A 12437-nucleotide genomic window follows, 5' to 3' on the forward strand; every position below is an offset into this window, starting at 1 on the left:
CACACCGAGGGCCTGTTCTACCGATGCAAAGACACTTTCCAAAACATGAAATGATGTGGTGATAAAATCTGCAACCCTCTTGTTTTATGTAGCGCCTTTAACGGAGTGAAGCTGGTGTATTATCAAACGAAGCATTTCGACGCCAATACACTTCGACAGATAAAGACGGGTGACCAAATGATTGGTCAGGTTGTTAAGGAGCATCTTTAAGAAGAGGCACAGGGAGGGGATCGACACCACTGGAGCTTTATCAGGTGAAGGCACGGCCGCTCAAGGTGAACTGTCTGAAATATGGGGTGCACACAAGGCGGTCAGAATTACAGGAGGTATCGGAGCCCCTCCTCGGTGGAGGTGCAGCTTGGGGGGAGGGGGAGGGGGTAAAGGAGAGGGGGCGGTGGGATGTTTGTTCCTTATCACTGTCTCATTTCTGACTCCTCTTTCTCCAATGAACGATAAGTTGAGCTCTGACGATCCGTGCTGGGAGACAGTGGGGAACAGGAGGAGCCTGGGCGGAGGGCAGGTAAATCCATCCCTTAAATCCGGTGCGTCCAACACAATTGATTTTCTCTCTCTAGGTTCCTCCTGCCACAACGTCAGCTATGTCAAATATATGGAGCTTTCCGTCTCAGCCCATATTTCTATCACCCTGCACTGCCATCTATTGGCTATTGGCATGTTCAGTACAGCTCTGCCCCCCCCCCCCCCTCACACACACACACATTGCTTATTTGCCTGCTGTTTGGGAAATGGCTGGAATGACAAACAACCACACTGAGTACACTAAACACTGACGCTCCTACAAATGGTTTGTTAGCGTTGATTTATTACCCTCTTAAAAATATGGACTGGATCAGCCTTGGTGGAATGAACAGAAATTACAACATCCGACAAAAATCGAAGGAAGCATGCATGCTTTTTCGAAACTAGCGGACGACCCGCCTGTATGTTCCACATATTATGCGGCGTGTGCGTTATTTATTTATTTATTTATTTTGGACTTCGATATCCATTTCAAATGTAAGATTTTTTTTTCTCTCTCCAAATGACAGCATGGATTTAACGTTGCAATTGACAGAGTCGTGCATTATCCCAGGGCAATGGATAATGAGGAGGGGACTGCACTTGGGGGAGAAAGGGACTTCCAGGGACGCCCGCCAGTGTGTCCCCGAGGTTTGATTTGAGGTGGCGGGGCGGGGGGGGGGGGGGGGGGGGGGGCGTGGATTCCACAGTGGATTTCGCTGAGACCCAATTTCCCAGCTCCCCCCCCCCCCAAAAAAAAAAAAATCCCGCCTCAGGATGGGAGAGAGCCCCAGCCATATTGTAAACAGTTGCTTAATTTGTTTGGAAGACACACCGCTCAGTCGCCGCGTCAGGGGGGTGGGGAGGGAGTTGGACTGTGTTTTGTGATTCGAGAGACGAAATGAAAGGCAGCAAGGCAGATTACTGGGGATGCTCCTATCGCCCGGCTAGTTCTCTTCATCGCCTGATGCTGGTAAAGTTGGTGGGAATGAAGTGAGGAGGAGAGGGGGGTGGGGGATGTAAGGGGTGGGTGGGGGGGGGGGGGGGGGAGAGGGAGATTTGTAGGGGGGGGTGGAGGGAGGAGAGGACGTCCAACATCCAGTGGTCGGTCACGTTACGGAACGCGGAACGGGGGTCTGCGAAATCCGTGCACTTGCTCGGAAAGCACGAGCACAAAAATAATGCATTGGAAGGATTGCAAAACCCACCTCCCCGTAAACCACTCAGTTTGAGTCGGATGGTAGACGGGGGAAAGAAAAAAAACACCCACCTCTCCTTGCAAATGTTATGAGGTTTTCAGCAGCCGAGCTTGGGTAGGTGAATTTTCAATTCATTCGAACTGGATCTCAATCTTGGTCGCGGAAGAAAGCAGGATTCTAGAGCTAGGTGTTGAATGCGTGTGCGTGTGTTGCTGCCCGAGGTGACAGTCAAAAGTAATGGGAGCTGGGCAAATAACGGGGAAGGGGAGTGTGTGGAGGGGCGGGGGTCAATAATCTCGTTTTTGACATGAAGATGTGGAACACACATAGCGAGGACCCCGGAGAGCGGCGCTGAGCTTGGGCACTTCGTGGTGAAGTTTCATGTCGGTTCTCGCTGTATTTTTCCGTCGATTGTGTCTGATGGAAGGGCGAAACTTTATTTTGATGAGGGGGGAGGCATGACATCCCCCTCCCCCTCGTGGACCCAACGACAAGAGGAAAACAGTGATACGCTGTTGGGAATGGAGAAGGGGGGGAGGACCATCCTGATTACTTCCACAATGCCAAGGGGATTCCTGCAGGGAATGATAATTGTGTTGAAGTGGGGGTCTGTGTGTGTGTTGTGTGTTTTAACGTGACGCTGCAGCTTTGTGCGTTTGATCTGCTCCAGGCTGCAAAGAGGGGGGATGCACACTCGCAGACACACACAAAATCGCGCTGGCAGCCAAGTGAATTTCAGCACCACTGGGCAAAAATACTGTTGCCTTTTCTCTCTTTCTCTCTATCTGATGCAGTTTTTGACTGAAGACTCCCCCCCCCCCCCCCACAAAATTAGCTGCAGGAAATGGGATTTGTCCCCAACTGGATGAAATTTGGGTCTGAAATCACTGACGTCGATCATGTGTTTTGCCTTTAATCAACTTGGATATTTCTCTCTCTCTGCTTTTTAAAAAAAACTCCGGAATGAAGGAGGTCTGAGACGGTCCTCGCCGATTGCGACCACAGTTTCCCTGCGCTGACACATCGGCGATGAGGCCGGGGACGTGCAGCATCGAGGAGGAATGTTTCTTTTCAACCGGGGCTCGCTCCTTGTTTCATTTCCGCCACATTTGGGGGCTGCTGCCCTCTCGTCGGGAGATGGCTGAGTGTGCGGGGCTGCGCTTTAAAGCCGCTACTGTTTGGGGAGACGGGGTAAGTGAGTGGTGTGTGTGTGGGAGGGGGGAATAAAATCCCTTCCCATCGAAAAATAAGAGTGGGGAGGGAGGGAGCCCAAGTGGAGCCTGTCTGTCGTTTTACAGCATTTAGTTTCCCATCTCAGTTACTGTAACCTCAGCATCTCTCAGTCGTTTCGAACCGTGAACGTGTGTGTGTGTGTGGGAGGAGGGGTGGGGGGGTGGGGGGTATTTGCCCTGCATTGTAGCCCCCTCCAGGCGATAGCAAATGAGCCGTTTATTTGGAATCCTTTTTGCAAAGAGAATGCGTCCGTTTGATTCGCGCCTGTTCCTGCTTTCTTGAAACAAGATTCCTTTTTAAGAGGGACGGTGTCTTCATGAAATTAGACTTCATTCCGGAGAGTGCTTCCCCCTCTCATTTTCCCGCTGCAAGGAAAGGGGGTGGATAGATCCGTGTGGATTTCACCAGCAAAATATATTTCTGAAATCTGGTCAAATGCATGTTGAGGCTGGAGTGACGTTAATGCAGCCCGTGTGTGTGTGTGTGTGTGTGTGAAGTGACGCTGACACTCAGTGCAACTTCCTATATCTCAACTAACAGAGCTTCCACTCATTCCTCAGCCAGCCGGTATGTCTCTCCGCACAGTGACCGGGAAATGACGGGACTCCCAATTGCAGATCCCGCTTTCCAGCCCATCCCGGGAATTATATGGGGGTGGGCTGACATGGGTGGGTGGGGGTTGGGGGGATGTCACTTTAACTTTTGCTGACCCCGACGGACGTCATTGCAGCCATCAGCTGGGGGATCGAATGGGCAATTCAGCAAAAAGGTTTGTCGTGGGGTGGGGTGGTGGTGGTGGTGGGGGGGGGGGGTGGGGAGACCCCCTACCCCTTTAACGTGGTGTTGGCAGAATAGAGAGAGGGGGGGGGATTCTGAGAAGAGAGCCCCCCTCCATCCTTTTAACGTGGTGTTGGTAGGTTAGAGAGGGGGGGGGGGGGTCGCCTGGACAGAGCCCCCTCCCCCAGGGAGAGAGGGGGGGGGGGGGGAGGGGGGTTATTTTTGGTGACGTTAGTCGGTGGCTTGCAATGGAAAGTATTGACACTCTCTCTTTCCTCAAGGTGATCAGCTGCGAGGCGGCAGAGGAGTTGAAGCGCTGATCCGCACTCGGGCCATGAAAATGTATGTGTGGCTGACGCAAGCCATCGCTTTTGCATCCTTCCTCCTGTCCTGGGCTGAGACCATCGAGAGCTACGGAGACATCTGCGAGAACCTGTGCTCGTGTCAGGAGAAGGACGAGGTGCTGGTGGTGAGCTGTGAGAACAGCCACATCGTCTCGCTGCTGCAGCTCAGCCCTCCGCGGTTCCCCGTCTACCACCTCTTCCTGAGCGGCAACCTGCTGAGCCGCCTGCACCCCAACCAGTTCCTCAACTTCACCGGCGTCTCCATCCTGCACCTGGGCAGCAACCAGATCGAGGAGATCGAGGCGGGGGCTTTCAACGGGCTGCGGGCCACCCGCAGGCTGCACTTAAACAATAACAAGCTGGAGGGGCTGAGGGATGACAGTCTGTCCGGGCTGGAGAGCCTGGAGTACCTGCAGCTCGACTACAACTACATCAGCTGGATGGAGCCGGCCTCCCTGGGCAAGCTGCACTCGCTGCAGGTCCTCATCCTCAACGACAACCTCCTGAGCAGTCTGCCCTCCAACCTCTTCAAGCATGTCCCCCTCACCCACCTCGACCTGCGGGGCAACCGCCTCAAGATGCTGCCCTACGCCGGCCTCCTGGAGCACATGGACCGGGTGGTGGGGCTGCAGCTGGAGGACAATCCCTGGAACTGCACCTGCGAGCTGATCGCCCTCAAGGCTTGGCTGGAGAGCATCGCGTACACCGCCCTGGTGGGCGAGGTGGTGTGCGAGACCCCCTTCCGCCTGCACGGCCGCGACCTGGACGAGGTGGCCAAGCAGGAGCTGTGCCCCCGGCGGAGCAGCCTGGACTCCGACTGGAAGCCCCTTCCCCCTCTCGCCACCCACGGCTACTTCTACAGCAGCCCGGCCCCGGCTGCCCCCCTCCTCACCCCCTCGCCTGCGCCCAGGCTGCCCCCCAGGGCGCCCAAGGGCACCCGCCTGCCCAAGGCGCCACGCGTCCGCCCCACCGCCAAGAGCCCTGCCCCCAAGGAAGGGTACAACTACGGGCCCATCTTCGCCTACCAGACCAAGCCCCCGGTGCCTTTAGTGTGCCCCCGGCAGTGCACGTGTAACATGCAGATCTCGGACATTGGCCTCAACGTGAACTGCCAGGAGAAGCGCATCCAGAGGATCAGCGAGCTGGAGCCCAAACCCTACAACCCCAAAAAGATGTACCTTACCGGCAATTCCATCGTCACCGTGCGCAGGTCGGATTTCTATGACACGCCGGGGCTGGACTTGCTCCATCTGGGTCACAACAGGATCACGGTGGTGCAGGACCGAGCCTTCATGAACCTCACCCACCTGCGCCGACTGTATCTCAATGGCAACTGCATCGAGAGGCTCACCTCGGAGATGTTCCATGGGCTGCAGAGCCTGCAGTACCTCTACCTGGAGTACAACGCCATCAAAGAGATCGTGGCTGGCACCCTGCAGCCACTGCCCAGTCTCCAGCTCCTCTTCCTCAACAACAACCTGCTCCGGGCTCTTCCCAGCCACATCTTCGCCGCCTTGAACCTGACCCGCCTCAGCTTGCGGAGCAACCGTTTCACCTCCCTGCCGATGGCGGGAGTCCTGGAGCAACTCCGCTCTCTGATCCAGATCGAGCTGTACGAGAACCCCTGGGACTGTGGCTGTGAGGCTGTGGCACTCAAACACTGGCTGGAGAGCTTTAACAGCGGCACCCTGGTCAACGGCCTCATCTGCCAGACCCCCAAGCAGTTTGCAGGCAAAGACCTGAGAGCCATTAAATCCGACCTGGTCTGCCCCGATTACTCGGATACCGTGGTGTCCACCCCTTCTCCACCCCATCCGGGGGTCCAGCTCACCCAGAGCCCCACCACCGCAGCCACCCCCTCTCTGCAGTCGGTGGCGGACACGGGCTCTGTGCCCCTTTCCGTCCTCATCCTCAGCCTGCTCCTGGTCTTCATCACCTCGGTCTTCGTGGCCGCTGGCCTCTTCGTGCTGGTGATGAAGCGGCGCAAGAAGGTGCAGAGCGACCGCACCAGCACCAACAACTCGGACGTGAGCTCCTTCAACCTGCAGTACAGCGTCTACAGCCACAGGTCGGCCCCCAAAGCCAAGAGCCCGGCCAGCCACGTGTACGAGTACATCCCCCATCCCCTGGGACACATGTGCAAGAACCCCATCTACAGGTCGAGGGAGGGAAACTCGGTGGACGATTACAGGGACCTGCATGAGCTGAAGGTGGCCTACAGGAACCAAGTGGAGGAGGAGCGAGAGAACCAGTTGAGAAGCCCCACTTACAGCATTAGCACCATAGAACCCCAGGAGGATATTTCCCAGGTGCAAGATGTAGATCATTTCTACCGTGGGATTCTAGAACCGGTGAAACAGTCCCCCACTGGGAACTGTGTTGACTATAAATTTGGCAGCCCACCAAACTATAATTACTCACCAAACTATGAAGTTAGGCGTCAGTATTTGCACCCAGAAAGAATGAGGGAGACGGTGCTGTATGGGGCACCCAGTAACGTATATGCTGAACAAATAAGGAATGATTATCTCGAACTAAAAGCAAAGCTTCATATTGAGCCGGACTACCTCGAAGTTCTGGAAAAACAGACAACGTGCAGTCAGTTCTAAGCCACAGAATTGTTTATATACAAATATTTATTTCTAATTACCTGAGGTTTGGGTTTTTTTTTGTTTCGTTGAACACAAATGTTTGAGGTCAAAGTGCGTTGGCACCAGACCCTCACCTCGAACGGGACATTGGAGCTAAGGGGTGTGCACCACAACCTGTGGGTCGACTGAAGCATTCGAATTTGCTATCATCAAAGGAGCCCAACCGAAGATTGGCTGCAGATATTCTGACAACAGGCATAAGTAAACGTTTTGGGTTTCACTACTCTTCAAGGGACATTCCCGTCTTTCTTAGCTTTCCCATATCTGGAAACAGTACTGTTTTTAACTAAATTTAGCATTCCATTTGCAATGTGATAGTCAGATTGCTGTTTCTTCACGTGTACCGCAAGTCAAGGTATTTTAAGTTTCAAAATATGGCCCAGAGAATTGCTTCTGGTCACACACACAAAAAAAAAAGTCACCTGGGAGTTTCCTCTCCGACCAAAATATTTTGCTTATTCCTAGATGACATCAGAAATGCCGCATGTTGTACAAAAATGCATCAATGCATTGCAGCTCTGCCACGGGACTCGAAAATACCTGTTGCAGTGGATCACTGTGTGTCAGAGGTGATGTACAATGCACAGTGTGGGTTTGATTCTAGCTTCAGCAGCCTTTACAATTAGAGTCAAAATGGCCTTTCAGCGAACATCCAAGAGGCTAGCACACCCCTAATTTTAGTCTGAAGCTCTTATTCTTAAAGTGGATGTCTTTGTATGCATTCTGCACTTTTAAATTAGAAAGAGACCCAAGGGTCTTTAATATTCATCTCAGAATTGCACATGTCAGTGAGTGCACTGGGGCCACGCAGGGCTATATGATGGATTGTCCAAATCTGTATGTAATGTATGTACCCTTGTAAAGAAAAACATAACTGAAAGGGGTAGTTATATTACACCACCAGGTGTTCAAAATGGCTATTTGTGTGGCATATTTTTTTTATACAGTATATAGTTTATCAAAAATAGAAACTGTAAGAGGCAGTTGAATTTAAAGACAATGGCAATTTGTTTTACATTGGCGGCAAGTTAAATAAAGCCAAACGGAGGGGGAGAAAAAAATAGTACAGTAAAGGCACTTGTCAGGAAGCAGCATTTTAATTGGGTTTACTGTCATCATTTTAACCATTTGTTGGCATGGAGTTGCTTTTTAAAAATCAAACAAGATTTCCAACATGAGCCAGCAACAAGAATATTTGTGTTGCCGGGGGATTGGTTAATGTGATGATGTGTTGATGAAGCGATTCTAGTTTTAAAAAAAGCTGTCGGCTAGATCTGAACTATTGACGGTACAGATTGCATTAACATCCCCAGTAGATGTCTCCACAATGGTCAGCAGTAGCATTTTAGATTTGCGCAATTAAAACATTGAGCACGGAGTTTGTACGCCATTCTCGAATGTTAGAATTAACAAATACAAATCACCAGCTGGTCAATATTTAATCAGAAATGTTTTATATCAGTCAGTCTCTAAATAAGGTCACCATCATGCCTGCGTATGATAGGAATTTCAAAACAAAATATTCAAATGGCTAGACTTTCTTCATAATTCTACGCAGTATTCGTTTGAATCGGCTGACAACCCCAATTTAGGATATATTTTACAAATACTGCTGGGGTGTGTAGTGATTATTTCATCGTTTTTCACTCAAATTATCGGAGGGAGAATTAATATTAAGTCTACTTCATTCATGAGGCAATGTAAAACAAACCATCAATGCTTTTCCACGGTAGATTTTTATTGTGGTACATTTTTGATTAATTTAACCATGCAATACTTTTCTGTGAGACATGGCTGACAGCAAGCATGTGAGCCACAAAACAGAAGCTGATGCAATGCCCACTGAAATTTACCAAATACATTTAATTGGAACTCGTGGAAGTTTTCACCTAAAAAAGGAAAATTTGAGACTACCACAAAATTATAGCCAAAATGATTTCTCAAAGGATTTTAAGTTGTGGACTTATTCTCATTATATCTTAGCTCATTAAAATTTTTTTAGATTTACTGTTTTCCCCTGATTAAATCGTACTAAAGATTCAGTAAACCCTTCTCGCTTTTCGTATAATTATGTAACCATCATGGTCAGATGTAAAATGGGGCTGGGCCTTGTTTTGTGGAAATGATCAGTCTTTCATCAGTACAAATGGGAAGATACTGTTATTTATCATAGATGTACCATTTTTCATTTTGTTTTTCTTTACTGGATACATGTTAAGGTAAGCAGGCATAGCTGGGAAAAGATGGTTGCAGTGTAGATTAGCAGATGCAGTTTTTCTTCTTTGCCCAAATATAATATAGAAATATATGAATAAAATACATCCAGACTTCCTTCTTTTTTTGCTGCAAGAGCTGGCACAATATTTGAAGCACTAAATTTATCTCATACTCCACTGTATTATATTTTCCGCACGGTTCATTTTAACTGCCCAGGTGCAATAAAACACAGCATCTCCTCACCAGAGATATTGTTAAGATGAGTTAATCACAATGTAAATGTGTCAAGAGGGAACAGCTTTTGGACATTTTTTTATTATTTAATTAAATGCAATTTGAGAGTTTTTGCCTCTGTCATTCACTGAAGTGATCACATGTAAGCTAAATCCCTTCATCGCTCAGATTGGTGTAGCATTTGAATCAATGATCCTAGAATAAGAAATAATGCTTAACTGTTTGATTTCCAGTTCACATCCAATCTAATTTCCGATTAGTGTTCATAAAACAAGCAGCTATTTGTGTTTGTTGTGAATATATTCAAAAATAAATCATTTCAAATATAATGGATCAGATCTTGCTGGAGCAGGGCAGGCTTCATTAATTAGACATTTTTCTGCACTTGTAAAACCAAAAACCTTTTGCAATCCTAACTTGCTGGAAGTGCAAGCTGACAGTATAGTGGCAAAGGTGACAGGTCATCGGGTGAATGAGGGGACCAACAATGTATCTCCTTAACCAATGTGATGTGAGGATTGAGAAAGAACCAGGAACAATAAAGAGTGAATTCAAACCAAATCAGGTTCAGAAAATGAAACAAGGAGAGGAAATCAAGATTGGATTAAGAGAGAAAGAGAAAAGAAAGCCAGAAGGGAAAAGTGAGGAAAAAAATGAATTAAAATTTGAAATGTGTCAACTACCTGACAACAATTCACTGCATGCAGGAATGAGACTCAGCAGCTTAAATTGTTCACTTTTTGGACCAGAGATTGATTTGCATTATATTATCAGTTATCAAGTCAATAAAATAGTTGTTATGCTATTTATTATTATCCCTAAAAGGTTTAGTAGGAGCTATTGTGCAAATTCAGAACGTTCTTACAAATAAAGGACAGGTTAAAGGAAAAATGCTGTTTTCGTGAAGCAAACACATAAGTTGACCAACTCAATCACAATTTATGGCACATTTCTTCCTGCCCAATTTGTGCATTAATACAGAGGTACTTGTTAACATATTGTTACTTTTCCAGCAAGATCTGGCCTAATTTAATATATTCACCAAATTGGTAAAATTGGAAAAATCTGGATACAAAAGATGGTTGAAAATGATAAGTTCAATTTATTAAGAGATACTCTGAGAATATCAATTGTTTGATCTCACATACATTTTCTGAAAAATATTTCATTTGCAGTGAAGTTTTTTTGAACTTCAAATGAGTGCTTAGAATTTATTCCATATGCCAAGTGACTTCAAGGACATGTTCAAAAAATCCTATTATAGTTTTACCTGATAAAGTAGCAAATAATTTTACTTGACCAAGTAGCATGATCTGCTATCTACATATTTTACTAACTTCAAAGGATTTATCGATCAACTCCAAGAAGCCATTTACAAAAGACCATCCAACCTGTCTTTCCCACAAAAAGGTTTGAAATTGATATTTATTTTGAAAATGCTGAAAATAAAGATGAAAAAGCTGAGCTAAATATTTGCCTTGTATACCAATATTTTGCATATAAAATTTTATACAAGTTTGCTTCCTCTGAAATAAAAAATGGCATTTTTCATCAGCAAAAACACAAAGGAAGTATTTAATATGTCTAATGAAATACATTAGGGAGAAACAATAATATTTACACTGATTTATTTGGTCTGCAATATTCCTTGGCTTTTATTTTGCAGCAAAAGAAAAATAGCCAACTCAGAAGAAACCTATAGTCAAAGCAACCAAAGTGTGATTGGAAATGTGAACACTCAAAAATCATGGGGACAGTGTGTAACTGACCAAAGTAATACCTTGGCGAATTGGATGTTGTCAAACATTAACTCAATAGTGTCTCACATTAATCCAGATAAGCTTGATCATCCAGTTATGCCACTTGGAAGCCATTTAATGATAGTTGCCTTGTAATGGTACAGAAATAAATAGAATCCGCTCCCAAATTATTACCTGAAGGTGCAATGTTAACACTTTATGCAAAGGTGGAATCAACACCACTGATTTTGATCAAAACTTGATGAGAGCGTATTACTTTTTTTTTACATTTCATGTCCTTTTCATAATGCTTCACTAAATTGGATTGGATTGGATTTGTTTATTGTCACGTGTACCGAGGTACAGTGAAAAATATTTTTCTGTGAGCAGCTCAACAAATCATTAAGTATATGGGAAGAAAAGGGAATAAATGAAAATACTTTTATATGAACTAAATATGAACAGTTGTTGAAATATTTGAGGTTGCTTTAAAACTCCAAAGGCTCAGTGCACAACTATTACTGTTAATTCCCATGAGGTCCTGCTTTGTGATGTCACCTGCATTTCTGCCCATCCCTGCAGAAATGGACTTGCTGAGTCAGTCCACAGGTATCATGTGTTGCAACACAAATAGTCATAAAGTAGTGACATCCATTTCATAGCCAGATTCCTGCTACAGTTATTATTACGAAAGATATTGATAGATAATTCACCAGACAAAAGTAAGGAGTAGATCATTAAGATTCATTTCAATGAAATAATTTATTTTGTGCTCAAAAGGAAAAAAAACATGATTGCAATCCTTTATTGTTTCACGATATTGTGTTGAATATTGTTTTTTTGTTCAAAAAATGAAAGATGTTGAGTAAGCAGTGGCGGTGAAGCAAATCAAGTGAACTTGTGCTCAGGGTTGATTTGTAGAACAGTCAACAGTCTCTGTGACATATTTATGATTTGTTCTGTATTTAATTTTTAAGTACATTATATTAGTCTGCTATGTTTTTATGATTAAAGAGCAAACCTGACATCAATTTACAGCAAATTAAATCTACACATGATTTATTATTTTGTTAACTATCTCCAGATTTTCCTGGATTTGGTGCTTTTTTTTAATGAGCAGAGTTTAATTTTATACCGCGTTTCACAAAATTCAAAAGAAAGGGCTCTGCTATACAAAGATTGGTCATTCGTCTATTACATACATCAGAGACAGTACACAATGCAACACAGAGATTTCTATGAATTTCAAATATTCTATTATCCCTCTTCTGCCTGGCCTACATTGAAAAATGTGAAAGGAACACACGGCAGGAAAACGGGACTGTGAAAAGAAATGGATATCCTGCTCCCTCCTCATGGCATTTATACCCAGCACAATCCCCGAACCGTTTCACCATTTAGTTTAGTGATTTAGCGAGAGCACATCAGTACTTTTTTCTTTTGTTACAAAAAGATAAAATGAGCAAAAATACCCAGAGTAGAGCATTGCAATTTCATCTTTGATGAAGTAGTTTAAGTATTATT

The 12437-nt window shown here is 45.9% G+C and overlaps 1 protein-coding gene across 4 annotated transcripts; it reads left to right on the forward strand.

Moving 5' to 3' along the window:
- Positions 1-1327: 1327 nt before the first annotated feature.
- LOC140391577 (SLIT and NTRK-like protein 5) lies at positions 1328-11978 on the forward strand. Of its 4 annotated transcripts, none has more exons than XM_072476220.1 (3): positions 1328-1492; positions 2688-2909; positions 4010-11944. In XM_072476220.1, the coding sequence occupies exon 3, from the start codon at positions 4063-4065 to the stop codon at positions 6679-6681; it is 2619 nt and encodes an 872-aa protein (XP_072332321.1). In that variant the 5' UTR covers positions 1328-1492; positions 2688-2909; positions 4010-4062; the 3' UTR covers positions 6682-11944. The 4 variants fall into 4 exon arrangements, with proteins under 4 accessions (XP_072332321.1, XP_072332324.1, XP_072332320.1 ...); XM_072476219.1 differs by lacking the exon at positions 1328-1492 and adding an exon at positions 1625-1832; XM_072476223.1 differs by lacking the exon at positions 2688-2909 and having other exon boundaries at positions 4010-11978.
- Positions 11979-12437: the final 459 nt, after the last annotated feature.

The sequence above is a fragment of the Scyliorhinus torazame genome, chromosome 15 (assembly GCF_047496885.1).
Source record: "Scyliorhinus torazame isolate Kashiwa2021f chromosome 15, sScyTor2.1, whole genome shotgun sequence".
NCBI classification, from domain to species: Eukaryota; Metazoa; Chordata; class Chondrichthyes; order Carcharhiniformes; family Scyliorhinidae; genus Scyliorhinus; species Scyliorhinus torazame.